This window comes from Nicotiana tomentosiformis, chromosome 2 (genome assembly GCF_000390325.3).
Source record: "Nicotiana tomentosiformis chromosome 2, ASM39032v3, whole genome shotgun sequence".
NCBI classification, from domain to species: Eukaryota; Viridiplantae; Streptophyta; class Magnoliopsida; order Solanales; family Solanaceae; genus Nicotiana; species Nicotiana tomentosiformis.
The window spans coordinates 78,214,328-78,227,287 of NC_090813.1; the positions used below are offsets into that span (position 1 = coordinate 78,214,328).

At 35.3% G+C, this 12,960-nt stretch overlaps 1 protein-coding gene across 2 annotated transcripts; it reads right to left on the reverse strand.

Annotated features, from left to right (window-relative positions):
- Nucleotides 1-3,031: 3,031 nt before the first annotated feature.
- Nucleotides 3,032-12,491, reverse strand: LOC104086954 (sphingosine kinase 1-like). 2 transcript variants are annotated; one of them, XM_070195620.1, is made up of 10 exons: nucleotides 12,086-12,491; nucleotides 9,657-9,779; nucleotides 9,449-9,553; nucleotides 8,503-8,571; nucleotides 7,221-7,307; nucleotides 7,020-7,097; nucleotides 6,831-6,901; nucleotides 6,103-6,369; nucleotides 5,067-5,189; nucleotides 3,032-3,641 (listed from the first exon to the last, which is right to left on the reverse strand). In XM_070195620.1, the coding sequence occupies exons 1-10, from the start codon at nucleotides 12,399-12,401 to the stop codon at nucleotides 3,447-3,449; spliced, it is 1,434 nt and encodes a 477-aa protein (XP_070051721.1). In that variant the 5' UTR covers nucleotides 12,402-12,491; the 3' UTR covers nucleotides 3,032-3,446. The 2 variants fall into 2 exon arrangements, with proteins under 2 accessions (XP_070051721.1, XP_033509492.1); XM_033653601.1 differs by lacking the exons at nucleotides 9,657-9,779; nucleotides 12,086-12,491 and having other exon boundaries at nucleotides 8,503-8,578; nucleotides 9,453-9,553.
- Nucleotides 12,492-12,960: the final 469 nt, after the last annotated feature.

Genomic DNA, 12,960 nt, shown 5'->3' on the forward strand with positions numbered 1-12,960 from the left:
AGTTGCATTATTGGTTTATTGTATTTTCTCTTTTGGTTGAATGTTTATGAAATGGATCAGATTCAATGCTTAATTTTGTATGTGAATATTTAATTGTATTTAGGCTTCTTATTGGTGGTTGTATTTTTTATTTGGTAGGTGGTGGAATATAAAAAGCAACACAATGCACAAAAAAATTTTCCAGACTTCCCACTGAATATGTGGGAAAGTTCGTCCTTTTAGTTACTGATCTTACATGATTCCCACTGATATCGGTGAAAAAGTTCATATATTTTTTTTATTACATGCATTTTTTCCACCACTTCCCTTGCTAATATATTAAAATAATAAAAATTACTAATAATACTTCTCACTGATTGTTGGTAGGAAACTTCATTATTTTTTCTATTAAATCTTCGCTAGGAAAACCGTGGGAAACTTCCCACTACTTATCTGGGAAGTTTTTTCCGACCATGCCTTTTTCCGGGTGATCCGTTTTAGTGGGAATGCAGTGTGAAAACCCAGTTTTCTCACTGATTTTGCCGTGGGAAAACCATGTGTTTCTAGTAGTGAATTGTTCAAATCTATTTTAAAGTGAAAAAATAACCTTGTCTACTACTCTCTCTGGTCCATAATAATTTTTTTTTTTTTACTTTTATTTTGATCCAAAATAAGTGTCCTTTTATATAACCGAGAAGGAATTAACTTTTTTTTTTCCAAAATTTGCCCTTATTTACATATATCAATGTATCAAGTTAACAACATATAAATTTTAATTAAGGATAATTCAGTCAAAATACATTTTTGTTCTAGGAGTCGGTATTTTCTTAAGGGGCACATCAAAGGTTAAAAAGTCATGAGGGAGTATGTATAAAAAGTAATCAACTCTAAATGACACTTCGAGAGATTTTGAGATTTCACTATTAACATTCTGCTCAAATTGTTTCTTCCTATATATTACACGTTTTTTATGAAATTCGGATTCGATATTAATTTCAAATGTAATTTTTTTGGTAGAAATCAAAGCAGTTGCAAATCCTTCATCTATCAAACCTTTTTACTTCACATAACTTTTAAAAAAATAAATTATATATAGCCTATTAGGTGTAAAAAAAAAAATGAGGCCTAAAGCAGTTGCTTTACCTGCTTTATGGACGGGCCGCCCCTGCTAGTAATATAAAGTATATTCATATATAACATTACTATTCATCATGTATTCAATAATTATACAACACAATGTATTGTTAAAGTTAATATATTATAAGTATAACAATTAGAGTTAAAAGCAGTTAATGAGAGCAACTAATGCATTAATTGAGGGAGAGAAAGTTGTGGCAATGATTGTTTCAGCATTATAGGGTTGTGTTAGAAATGTAGTTAATTAGCTGCCATATTTGTTAATTACTCCTTCCGTTCACTTTTACTTGGCACGTTTTGACTTTTCACGCCCCTTAAGAAATAATAAATGAAGTGCATAATTTACCATGATACCCATATTAATTGATACATATTTTATTGGATTTGAAAAAATGATTTGAAATGAGTAATAAATATTGTGGGTATGACAGGAATATATTTTTTTGTCTTCCCTTGATATGCATAAAGTGACAAGTAAAAATAAAAATCTATTTTTAGTATATATGCCAAGTAAAAGTGAACGGAGGGAGTACTTATTAGTGCTAGGACTCTGTAAAATTTTCTTAAATATTGGCTAAATATATTTTTTTCCCAAAGATAAATCGGTTTGGGTAAGGTCTGCATACACATTACTCTGTTCAGACACCTTACTTTTTGAGATTTTACTAGAGTCGTTGTCGTTGTTGCTATATATTGTTAGTTGTTTGTTTTATGAGTTGATGCGTTTGTACAGAGACTTGTTCATGCCCATTGCCCCATTCCATTAAGGACAAAACCTTTGATTTGTTCCCACATAGCTTTATAGTGTGAATGATTAATTTCTTCTCTATACTTATCCGGTTATCATTGATAAATTTTATCCTTTGTCTTTCACTATTATTTATTAGTCTGCTGGGTAAAAGGCGGAATTCGATCATACTTCTGGACCTTGAATTTACTATTAGACCCTTTGTCATTAAACCAGTAATTCGGGCGTGGTTCTATATGTCAAGTCAATTCTCTTAGCTTTCTTTTTCCTTCGAAAGTCAAAAGTATTTAAGATGTGATTTGTCTAATTCTCAATGTATTCAGGTATTTTGGAAGAAACAAATGAGTGAATATCAAGTCCACATAGGGTGGAGTACATTGATGGAGTTGTAGTGTCTGTATTCGAACTTTAGCTAGAAACTAGGACAAGCTTGATATACAAGCAAAAACTTGAATAACAAAATACTAGAAAATCTACTATCTGTAACTACAAGAGTATTTCTTTGCATATATGCAACAAATAAGTTATATGTAGTTCTGAATTCTATGTACGTAAATGCAGCGCTAGCTATTCCATTTCCTGTCTTTAATTTGATTTCAGCTGAGGCTGTCTTTTCAAGTTACATAATTTTCTTTAATTAGCAAAATGTCACTTTGGTTCCCACCCAACCCCGCCATATTAAACCTGAAATCAACCCGCCCATTTAGAATATGAATAAATATGGGTCAACCCAGAAGATGACACTCATGACCAGAGATGTGTTGCAACACTAAAACAAAGAAGACAAGAACCAACGTTTCAGAAGACGAAGGATCAATTTTCATGAATAGATGAAAATGACATATAAAGCGAACAAGCCAGCACACTAGCAAACCACAGATCATTAAACTATTTCTACTCAGTTATAATCGAGCATAGCTTCCTCAGTTCTCCGCAAGCTTAAACAAAATTGACTATTGATCAGAATCTCGATTAAGCATTCTTTAGAGGTTCATCGAAGTAAAATCTGTTCTGCAACCCAAGATATTAGAGTTTCTTGAACTATATATTACAAGGCAAAACCAAGATAAATCTGTCAGGTAGTTGCAGTTGCTTCTCCCTCGATTTTTTTCAGCGTACAAGAAGAATAAAGAAAGGGGGGGGGGGGGGGGGTGTATATGCTATCAATTCACAAACGATATCATTTCACAACCAGCGGCAGAGTGAAATAATTAGATTCATACAGTCAAAAATAGTCTACAATGATTTGTCGTCTACAGTCGGATATGCCGGAGTCACAAGAATAAAATGGCAACATTCCCAACTCCACCTTGGGAAAATCTGTACACAATTAGCACTGAACTCAGTTCTTGTAGGGGAGAGGGGGGATGGCCTGTTGTATAGGTGAAGATCAGTCCACTTGTAAGCTCCAAAAGCGCTCAAGACAAAGTTCAGAAGCAACACAGCCCCACACACCAAAAAAGAAGAAAAAAATAGATTCATATGCTTCCTTCATTTAACCCCTCTTTCGCCATCATTCTATACAGAAACCACCAGCTAGAACTAATTTCTCTTTCGGTGAATAAATTGAACCAGACAAAAATTAACAGACAGGTGAAAATACTGTAGCCAACCCTTGATCTACTTCAATATGGAGCTTGTCATAGGCCATCAATGTCCTCTGCTCAGACTTGTAAGTTCCTCTACCTCTGGCAAGGACCTCACCGTCTACATCAATAATCCCTTCCTTGTTTGAGTCATCTGATCGTGGACCAGGCTCTAAAACAAAAGCCTTTACCTGTGGTTGTTTTAAATCAATAAGAAGCCTTGGGTTAAATCCTAATTAATGCACAAACTTCTCTCTAATTTCAAAATAGTTGACTTATCAAAAAAGAACTTATCTCTTATTTTAGCACATCAAACGCGAATATGCATGGGTTAAGGTTGGGGGTTGGGGTTATTGTATTGCTGATTATTCAGGCAAAGGGTGTCATTATTTAATTCAGCTGCTACAAAACCCAACCTATTTGGTCAAGGAATTACACTACATTCTGATTGCACCGCTAGACAAACATCAGAATTTGAAACGGTAGAAATGTGTAACCATGTCATCAGAATTTTAAATGCCCGCTCGCGTGCATGTTTGATTCTTTTTTATGGGCCAAGCACATAAAAATTCTTTTTTGATAATGGGTGGCAATGATACTCAAAACCAAGACCTCTACCTGCTCTGGTACTATGTTGAAGTGTGTATCATCATTTCGTCTAAAAGCTTAAGCTGATTAAATAGCACACTTTTATTTACTTAATTATGTCTTTTATAAAACTTTCAGAGAAAAATGAACAAAAAGAATATAGGTCTTATTATTTTAATCTCTGTTTTAAAAGGCGTTTCCGGGGCGAGGCGTACCAAAAACGCCCTGGGGCGATGGTGTGGGGCGAAAGTCTCAAGAGGCGTACGCCCGGGCGTTCGGGGCGCGTTTTTTTTAGTAAGGAGTAAGCCCAAGAGACTTTTTCAAATTAAAACAAAATTTGTTGAATTAGTCTTTCATATAATACTCAAATTCTCAAAAGTCAGTTTGGTAATTACTCAAAAGGTTTAAAAAGGAACTCAAAAGTATTAAATTTAAAAGTAAAGACCTTTTTTATTGATTTAAGCCCTAATATTCATGGTTTTTCCAATTTTTTATCTTGTACTCTAGTCTGCTAATATCTCCCAAAAGCAACGAATATTTAATTTTTTTTACAAATACAAAGAGAACTACATTCTTCTTCGTAGCAACAAATTCAAAGTTCAAATTGCAGGTTAATCATCCTTTTTGTTCCTCCATATAGAAAACTTTATTCTTTGACTCAAATTACTTGTACTTGTAAGTAACGTATAATAGATTGTTTTGATTAGTTTTTTGTGGGGATGGAGCACACACATATATAGTTTTCTTCAATATTTATACAATTTTACATGTTTATAAATATTTACTGTCATTATATTATTTTATAAAATATTAAAAACTAAATATCTATGGGGCTTACGCCCCGCTGAGGCATATGTAAAATGCCTCACTTTACGCCCACGCCTTTTAAAACACTGATTTTAATATGCGACAATAAAATGAATTGTAAGAGTTGTTCCAAAATATAAAAAAGAAAAGGAAGAAAAAATAAACGCGACAAGAACTTGCATAATAGAGGCAACTTAGAGAGCTAAGATGATGAATCTAACCTTCAAGTACAAGACATGCGGTGATCTAACATGACCTCCTTTATTTAACTCACTCATCAACGTCAGCAAGGATAACTTTGAGCAATCTTTCATCACAACTAAGTCCAAGTAACCATCTGAAAACTGCACATGAGCCCAAAAAGAAAAAAGGAAGTTCAAGATATGCCAAAACATGCAGTGGGAAAGTCGCAATTTAAGTATCCACAGCTTAGTGCTTCTAAAGAAAGAACAGAGGAAATGTAGTAGCTTGATATATGCATCTGCAAGTGCAGGGCCTTTTATAGGAAAGGGATTAGACATGTTCCTTCAGCAATGGCACTATAATGAAACCATTATTGCAGAATATTCTACTCATAAAATGCAGACTTATGTTTAGGAGAAAGTAAAAGAAGAAAACTACTATGTCAAGTTACTACTTGCAAGAGTCCTAGTCTAAGCAGAGGGTCTTCACCTCTAGAACATCATAAAATCATTTAATCAGTAAAGTCAGGCCCACATCGTGACCCGTATTGTAGGAAGCCTACTTTTAGCCTACAGAAAGAAACTCATCTTTTCCGACTAAGTCAAAATATTTATCTTTGACTCTATATTCAAAATGTGGAAAGCTAATTGATTGACAAAAAATTTTGCTTACTTATTACACCAAAAAAAAAACTATTAGTAGTTATGTTATGTCGCACTGGCTTAGTGCAAGCATTTATAAAATCTTTATTACTTACCAAAAAAAAACTAGTACAGTGAAGATGCCCCAAGAATTACTTTAAATCTGGAGTTACCTTTGAAAAGTTTGGCATGAAAGATGAAGACACACAGTTAAAAGTCATCAATTTTAAAGGTAACTCCTGATTTAAAGTAATTCAAAATAAGCCCTAGAAGTTGTGGATGACACATAAAAAAAAATATCTGATCCAAATTCAAACTACATATTACAGAAGCCATTCTATCTGGTATATTTTAAAAGTAGCACTGAGAGGAATCAGATCACAAGTTCAATGGAGGCAACATTCACAATTATGTCCAAAGAAACTCAACCAACCTTGGCATCGGGTGCTGCGAGAACATCTTCACCTCCCCAAGGAACATTATGAAGCCAGATTGAGACGAAAGGCCCCTCAATCTTGCGGTTGAAACCCTTCATGTCAAAAGCCGGACCACAATAGCAATTTTGCTGAACCCGATTCGAGTTAAGCTCATTAATTTCACCTTCAAGTTCAAGTGGTTCTCCAAAATTTTCATACCCTGGTGCAGCCAAAAATTTTATACAGCCAGTATACCTTCTAAGACGAAATATCCGCTGTATTGCCTGGAAAAACAGTATGAGACTAGCAATTAAAAAGCAAACTGTGATGCTTTAATGGCTACAAGAACCACTAAGCACGTAATCAACTGAAGAGGCATTCTACTTTTTCTTTTCTTTTTTTCCTCATAGGAAAAGAGAGAGATGCAAGGGGGATGGAATTGGTGTCCATGAAGAACAATCCAGGTACACAAAAAGCTGACCAAATTTCTGGGTCAGTGAATCTCAAATATCATAATGAAACCAAACTTTCCAAGGAAAGAGAAGGAGTAAGGAGTAACAAGAAAGAGAGAGAGAGAGAGAGAGAGAGAGAGAGAGAGAGAGAGAGAGGGAGGGAGAGAAACCAAGGAATGATGTTGTATAGCAAGCCAGAGAATTTGTAAATAAATCCAATGATCCAGAATTTTAACTTCTGATACCGAAATTTAAGAAAAATATATATTAGAGGAAACAGATGCAAAACATACATAAAAATCCATTCGAGCACTACCCATCCATCTATACTTCTCGGACTCTATATCTATATCAGCTACAAGACCTGAAAAACAAAGAGTCCTGTTAGATAGTTTAATCATATATCAATTTGCAAAGAACTTAAGCAGATAAGAAACAAAAACAGTGTCAAAACCAGAAGAGCCAATGTCAAATATACATACCCCAGGCAAGCATTAGCACACTGAAAAACCTTTTCTGCCCCTGTGAAACTGTAGCTACATCTAGTGATCTTGTATGCCCTGCCATTGATCAAACATACATAGAGAATTAAAGAGCTTCTTTGATTCAACAGAAAAAGAAATGTAATTGAAACATCAGTTCGGGAATCACCATTTTAGTTTAAAAGGATAGCAATTATTTACCTCTAATAATAGCAAGAGTTGCGTTAAATGCAGTACAAGATTCACCGACAGAATCTAGAAGAGATTTTGCCATCCCATTTGAAGTGCCTGCATTTGCATACACAAAAATGCAACTATAAGACAGTGGATGAAAGCAAACAACATTGGTTCCATGTGCTAAAGTTTTAGTCAAAAGCTACTAAAAAGGCTATGCACATTATATTGTAAAACTTTAATGAACAGCCGACGAGCGAAGCAGTAAGTCCCATAAACAAAAATCCTTGACCATCAAGTGGATCTCAGGTTTTTACACATTTAAAGCCAAAATGAAATTCAAAGAGCTGAAAACGAATCTACCAAGATTAGAAATTATGTGGAATATTTGCGATCAGAGAAAGATTCTGGTGAAGGGAATTCATAAGGATGTCCAAATCTCTCTCTTGAACGTAAATGCAAATTTCATTTCCTTGCGCGCGAGGGGAGGGGCGGGGTGTGTTGTTTAGAATATTAGGGGTAAGAAGTTTCTAACCTGATCCAACTGCCTCTTCCAAATACAGTGTTATCGAAACAACAAGATAGGTCTTAATCAGTTAACTACTAAGAATGAAAAGGTTAAAGCTGAAAATTGTTAGCATATATCTGCAGCTATTAATCTGGTTTGTTGGCAGTTGAAGCATTTTATTTGCTGGAATAAGTTGTTAAGTGTTATATACATCCTAAGGTGTCCTTGAAGTGCACACATTTCTGTTAATAATTTGTTAGTTAGGGCTCCCTTCTCTTCCCCAAGTAGGCTTCTCTTAGTAAAGGACAGCCCAGTGCACGAAGCATCCCGCGTTCACGCAAGGTCCGGGCAAGGGCCGCAGCGCAAGGGGTGTGATGTAGGCAGTATACCTTTATGCAAGCATCAATGGCTGATTCCATGGCTCGAGCCCGTGACTTATAGGTCACACGGAATCACATTACACATACCCCAAGAAGAAGAATCCAAAATGACATGACACAGTTTGTCTTTGCTGATGTGTGTCACCGCACGTCTATTCTAGATATGTAGGTCATAGAAATGTGTGTCAGCACCATGTGCTCCTGACGACCTTTCAGAAGATAGAGTGAAGAGTTAATCTGGTAGTTAAGCATACTATAGGTTTTTTTCTTTTTGAGTAATGGTATATAGAAGTTTAGCATACTACAGGTATAACCATGTAAAAACAAAAAGCTTAATGCGACAGACCATAATCATGTATATCAAGCTCCACAATAAAAGCTATTCAAAATATACAAACACCAGCAAGAGAAGGAAACAGACCTGCAGGTATTACTCCAAGAGGCATCTTTATTGCAGAACTCCAATCCTCCCTTTCAAGTAGTCCATTCACTACCTACTAAAAATCGAAAATCAAGAACGTAAGAACATGATGAGCACTTGGATGATTATCATCATTTACCTCAGAAACGAATAGCCAAAAATTTTAAAAGACAGCCCTCAGGGCACGAGCCTCTTAGAACGAAGGATAACTGGAGAACAGAGATGCGTGTAATCTTGTTGTGGATTCCATCAAAATCACAGTGGAGCAACTCTGAAGTTGTTCCAGGACTCACCTCTAAGACATTTCATCTACTTCAGTGCAATGTGTCTTAGAGACTCAACATAACTCTTTGACTTTCTTTTATTTTCTCTCTTTTCTTTTTTTGGGGAAGGGGGGTAAGTGTACAAAGCATCTGTGCTTCTCTTTTTATATGCAGTTCCGATGTTTCTATGTATACATATGAAGCATAAGAACAACATAGTTATATATAAGCTCTTTAATGTTTAGAAATAAGTACCATAAATTGATCTTTGATTGTTTTACATTTAATCATGATATTTATGAGTTTATTTATTGGCATTAGCAATTCCTTTCAGTAAGTTAACAAATAATTACCCTGAAGATCTTAATGCACTCTCATAATGCAGCTGAGTAGAAGTCTTAGGAAGAACTGACTGGTTAAGTAGTAAAATTTACATCTCAGTTTTTCCACTGTGGATTCATCTTTGACATCTTTTAAATCAGAATTTTATATAAACTAAAATATCTTGAGCCTTACAACAGGAAAGGATAACCTTCCATTCAATAAACAAGCTAGGTATTCCATAATCAAGTACTATATGTCAAAAGAAGAGTATACTGCAAAATTGTTTGAGCCGGACTGATGGACAATCACACAACAATAGGCCAGACAAAGATAACAAAAGAATAAAAAACATGACCAACCTACCTCAACCAAAATTCCATCCCCACTGACACAAAGAACTCCGTCGTAGCTCAAAAGATCCAATGAATGAACGACTTCCTTTGCATGTAACCGATATTTAGTTTCTGAGAGTGAAAGATTAAGAGTATAAGTCATGATTATAGACTCAAGTAAAATCATTGAACAAACACCAGCCACACGTGGATAAGAAGATTCAATATTTCAAACCTTGCAGTGTGTAGTGAATATTTGCATCATCAAGTAGGGGCTTTACATCATCAAGAAATATCTTTGATGCAGATCGCTTTCCTCCATATGGATTCAGAAGTACAAAAAGTCTCTTAGGACGACCTAAAATCCCATGATATCAAGTATTCTATATCACGTATAAACACCAAAATAAATAATAATAACAACAAATAGAAGAAGCACCCAAGGGTGTGGCCTAGTGGTCAATGAAGTGGGTTGAGAACCATGATGTCTCAAGTTCAAATCCTAGTGGATGCGAAAAACACTAGGTGATTTCTTTCCATCTGTCCAAGACTTGGTGGACAGAGTTACCCGGCACCTGTGGTAGTTGGAGATAGCAGGTAACCCGTGGAATTAGCTGAGATGCAAGCAAGCTTTCCGGACACCAAGGTTATAAAAAAAAGAATTAATAATAATAACAACCAGAATAATGATGATAATAACAATACCCTTAACTATCTGTAGTTAACAGAACAGAATATCATTTTAAGCAAGACGAAAAGCAAAGCATGCCAGAACGCAGAAGCGCCAACTTAACTAAAGAGCCAGCTTCTTAGGTTTAAGGAAAAGCAAGCTAGAAGCACTCCTTTTTTATTTTTTAAACGGAAAAGGGCCAGAACTGCCCCTGAAGTATTGGAATTGGTACAAAATTGCCCTCCATCCACCTATTTGAATAAAAATGCCCCTACCGTTGTTTTTTTGGCTCAACATTACCCTTATTACTAACAGAAAATTCATTTAAAAAGAAAATTTAAATAATATCCACGTGTCACCGTCCCATTGGTCTAACATAGACCCCAACCCATAACCCGCCCAGATATTGACCCGCCCCAATTTTAAAACATAACTCTCTCTCTCTTCGCTATTTCATTTTAGTGAGCATTTACTTACGAGTGTATGTCTACTATTATTCATGAGGCAAACTCAAAATTGAGTTCTCTATTAGAATTATTTTTATGGAAGATGGAAGGAATTGTCATATTCTTCTTAATGCAAAAAGTTTAGATTCTTTTTGTTTATGCAATGAGTATTATTTATAATATAATTTTCTTTATTTGAAATTTGTGGGGAGGTTTCTTCACTATTTTTTGTCATTCCTCCGTGAAAATTTGAGGATTTGTTTTTTCAATTTTTTTGTTTATGTGATGTGTATTTCTATTTTTTATTTATTTCACTATTTATTCAATTAATATGTAAGCTTTTCTACTCCGTGTAACGGGTATTGTGCAATTGTCACATTTCATACACGCTGGGTTCATATGATGTACTAATAATAGTTAACAATTTTTTTAGATAATTTCTTAAGTATTTATTTTCTTATTTTGATTGTTATCATGGATTCAATTTTCTCGATTAGATTATTGTGTTAAGTCTAGTAAAAAAAGGATTTTCTACTCATAACATAATTTGCAAATGAGATAGGCTACTGTGTACGTTGCTATTTCCGACGGATCCGTCTTCCGCCCAAATAGCAACAGGGCGGATATATATATATATATATAGAGAGAGAGAGAGAGAGAGTTGTGTTTTAAAATCGGAGCGGGTCAATATTCGGACGGGTTAAGGGTGAGTTTAGTTATATTTTAGTTGAAGTTTAAGTTAGACCAATGGAACGGTGACACGTGGATATTAATTAAATATATTTTTTTTCCCAGAATTTTCTGTTAGTAATAAGGGTAATGTTGAGCCAAAAAAATAACGGTAGGGGCATTTTTATACCAATTTCGATACTTCAGGGCAGTTTTGGCCCTTTTCCTTTTTTTAAATTAGGTAAGCACTCATTTGCCTTAACTTTTCTTCTCTGTTACATACTACTACTATATGCTAGTAGGCAGTGTCATATTCATGTTCTATCACACATCAGATCAAGACTTAAGACAAAATGAATAGAAAAATCTTTAATTTGGGAAAAAGAACTTTGTAGCTGATTAACTTATTGAATTTCTGATGCTTAAGCATTATAAATCTTGCATTCTCTTCAGATGAACATTTTTTTCCCTCACATAAAGCCGCACCTGGATATAATTCCACCAAAACTCATTGTTACTCTGAATGAATAATCACGCATTATAAGACAAGGTGGGTTGCTCTGATATTAAGCATCCCCACTTCCAACCAAGAGGTTGTGAGTTCGAGTCACCCCAAGAGCAAGGTTGGAGTTCTTGGAGGTAAAGATGCCGAGTGTCTATTGGAAACAATCTCTCTAGGGTAAGGTCTGCGTACATACTACCCTCCCCAGACCCCACTAGTGGGATTATACCGGGTTGTTGTTGTTGTATTCGGAAACATGAATTAATAATTTCATATGGTTCCAAATAACATTTCAGTAACTTTATAAATTCTAATACCATAGTTTTAATAACACATAAACTACTGCATTCCTCAAAAGTTCTGTCGTCAGTTGTTACCGAGTGAATCGAGGACTGCGTGGAGTCTTTGTTTCCAAAGCCGAAGAGAATCCTCAGATAATGGCTCAAAAGTGAAAGTCTTCCTCAACGGAGCTCCGCCGTCACCACCGCAGCAAATTCCAGCTCCACTCTCAATGACAGCGTTGATTTTGATCCGAGAACCTTCGATGATGAACCCTAGGACATCTTTCTCAATTGATAAACACCGGTCAGGCCATCGGAGTTGTCCTCCGGCAGTCAGAGTCAACGGAACGGAAATTCCGTTTATCTGAACCCGGTTCGATAGTACGGGAGCTCCGGCGTCCTTCTGGTCCATCGTTTTCTCCTGCTAATTAAGGCTCGTCCACTTTAGCGCAGCGATTTATTTGTAAGGTGAAAAGCCGGTTCAGTGTAGAATGAAATAAGATGTAGATTTTGAGGAATTTAGCTTCGCATTGTAAATCGCGTAAATCTTCTACTCAGTGGGACCCGCAAGTTTACATGTGAACGGCAGATATTGCCGTAAAAGTCGCATAAGTTTTTGATTGACTTATTAATAGTAATACTAACTCCGTTCTAAACTTATTTCTTTTTTTGTCCGTTCCAAAAAAATAACTTATTTTTAAATTTAAAAATAATCCGGCTTAAACTTTCAAATTTAACATCAATGAGAAAGTTTTATAATCACACAAATACTCTGCAACCCATTTTAACTTGTTTAGAACCACATATTTCAAAATTTTCGTTCAAACAGTTTCACATAGATTATATTTTTGTATTACCACATGGAACGTGATAGCATTTTAGCTTTATCAGCATACTTTCCTCCAGATGTTAAACTGAAGAGAATTTCATTCAAGGCTCTTTCAAACTTGTACGCTAAAGTGAAAAGTTCC

Bases quoted from the DNA above. Each gene is read 5' to 3' on its own strand.
- LOC104086954 (XM_070195620.1), bottom strand. From the start codon at position 12,401: ATGGACCAGAAGGACGCCGGAGCTCCCGTACTATCGAACCGGGTTCAG. The intron at 7,308-8,502 runs GTCTGTTTCCTT...ATGCAAATGCAG, and splicing joins TCTTGGAGTAATACCTGCAG to GCACTTCAAATGGGATGGCA. The intron at 6,902-7,019 runs GTATGTATATTT...TTTGTTTTTCAG, and splicing joins TGTGCTAATGCTTGCCTGGG to GTCTTGTAGCTGATATAGAT.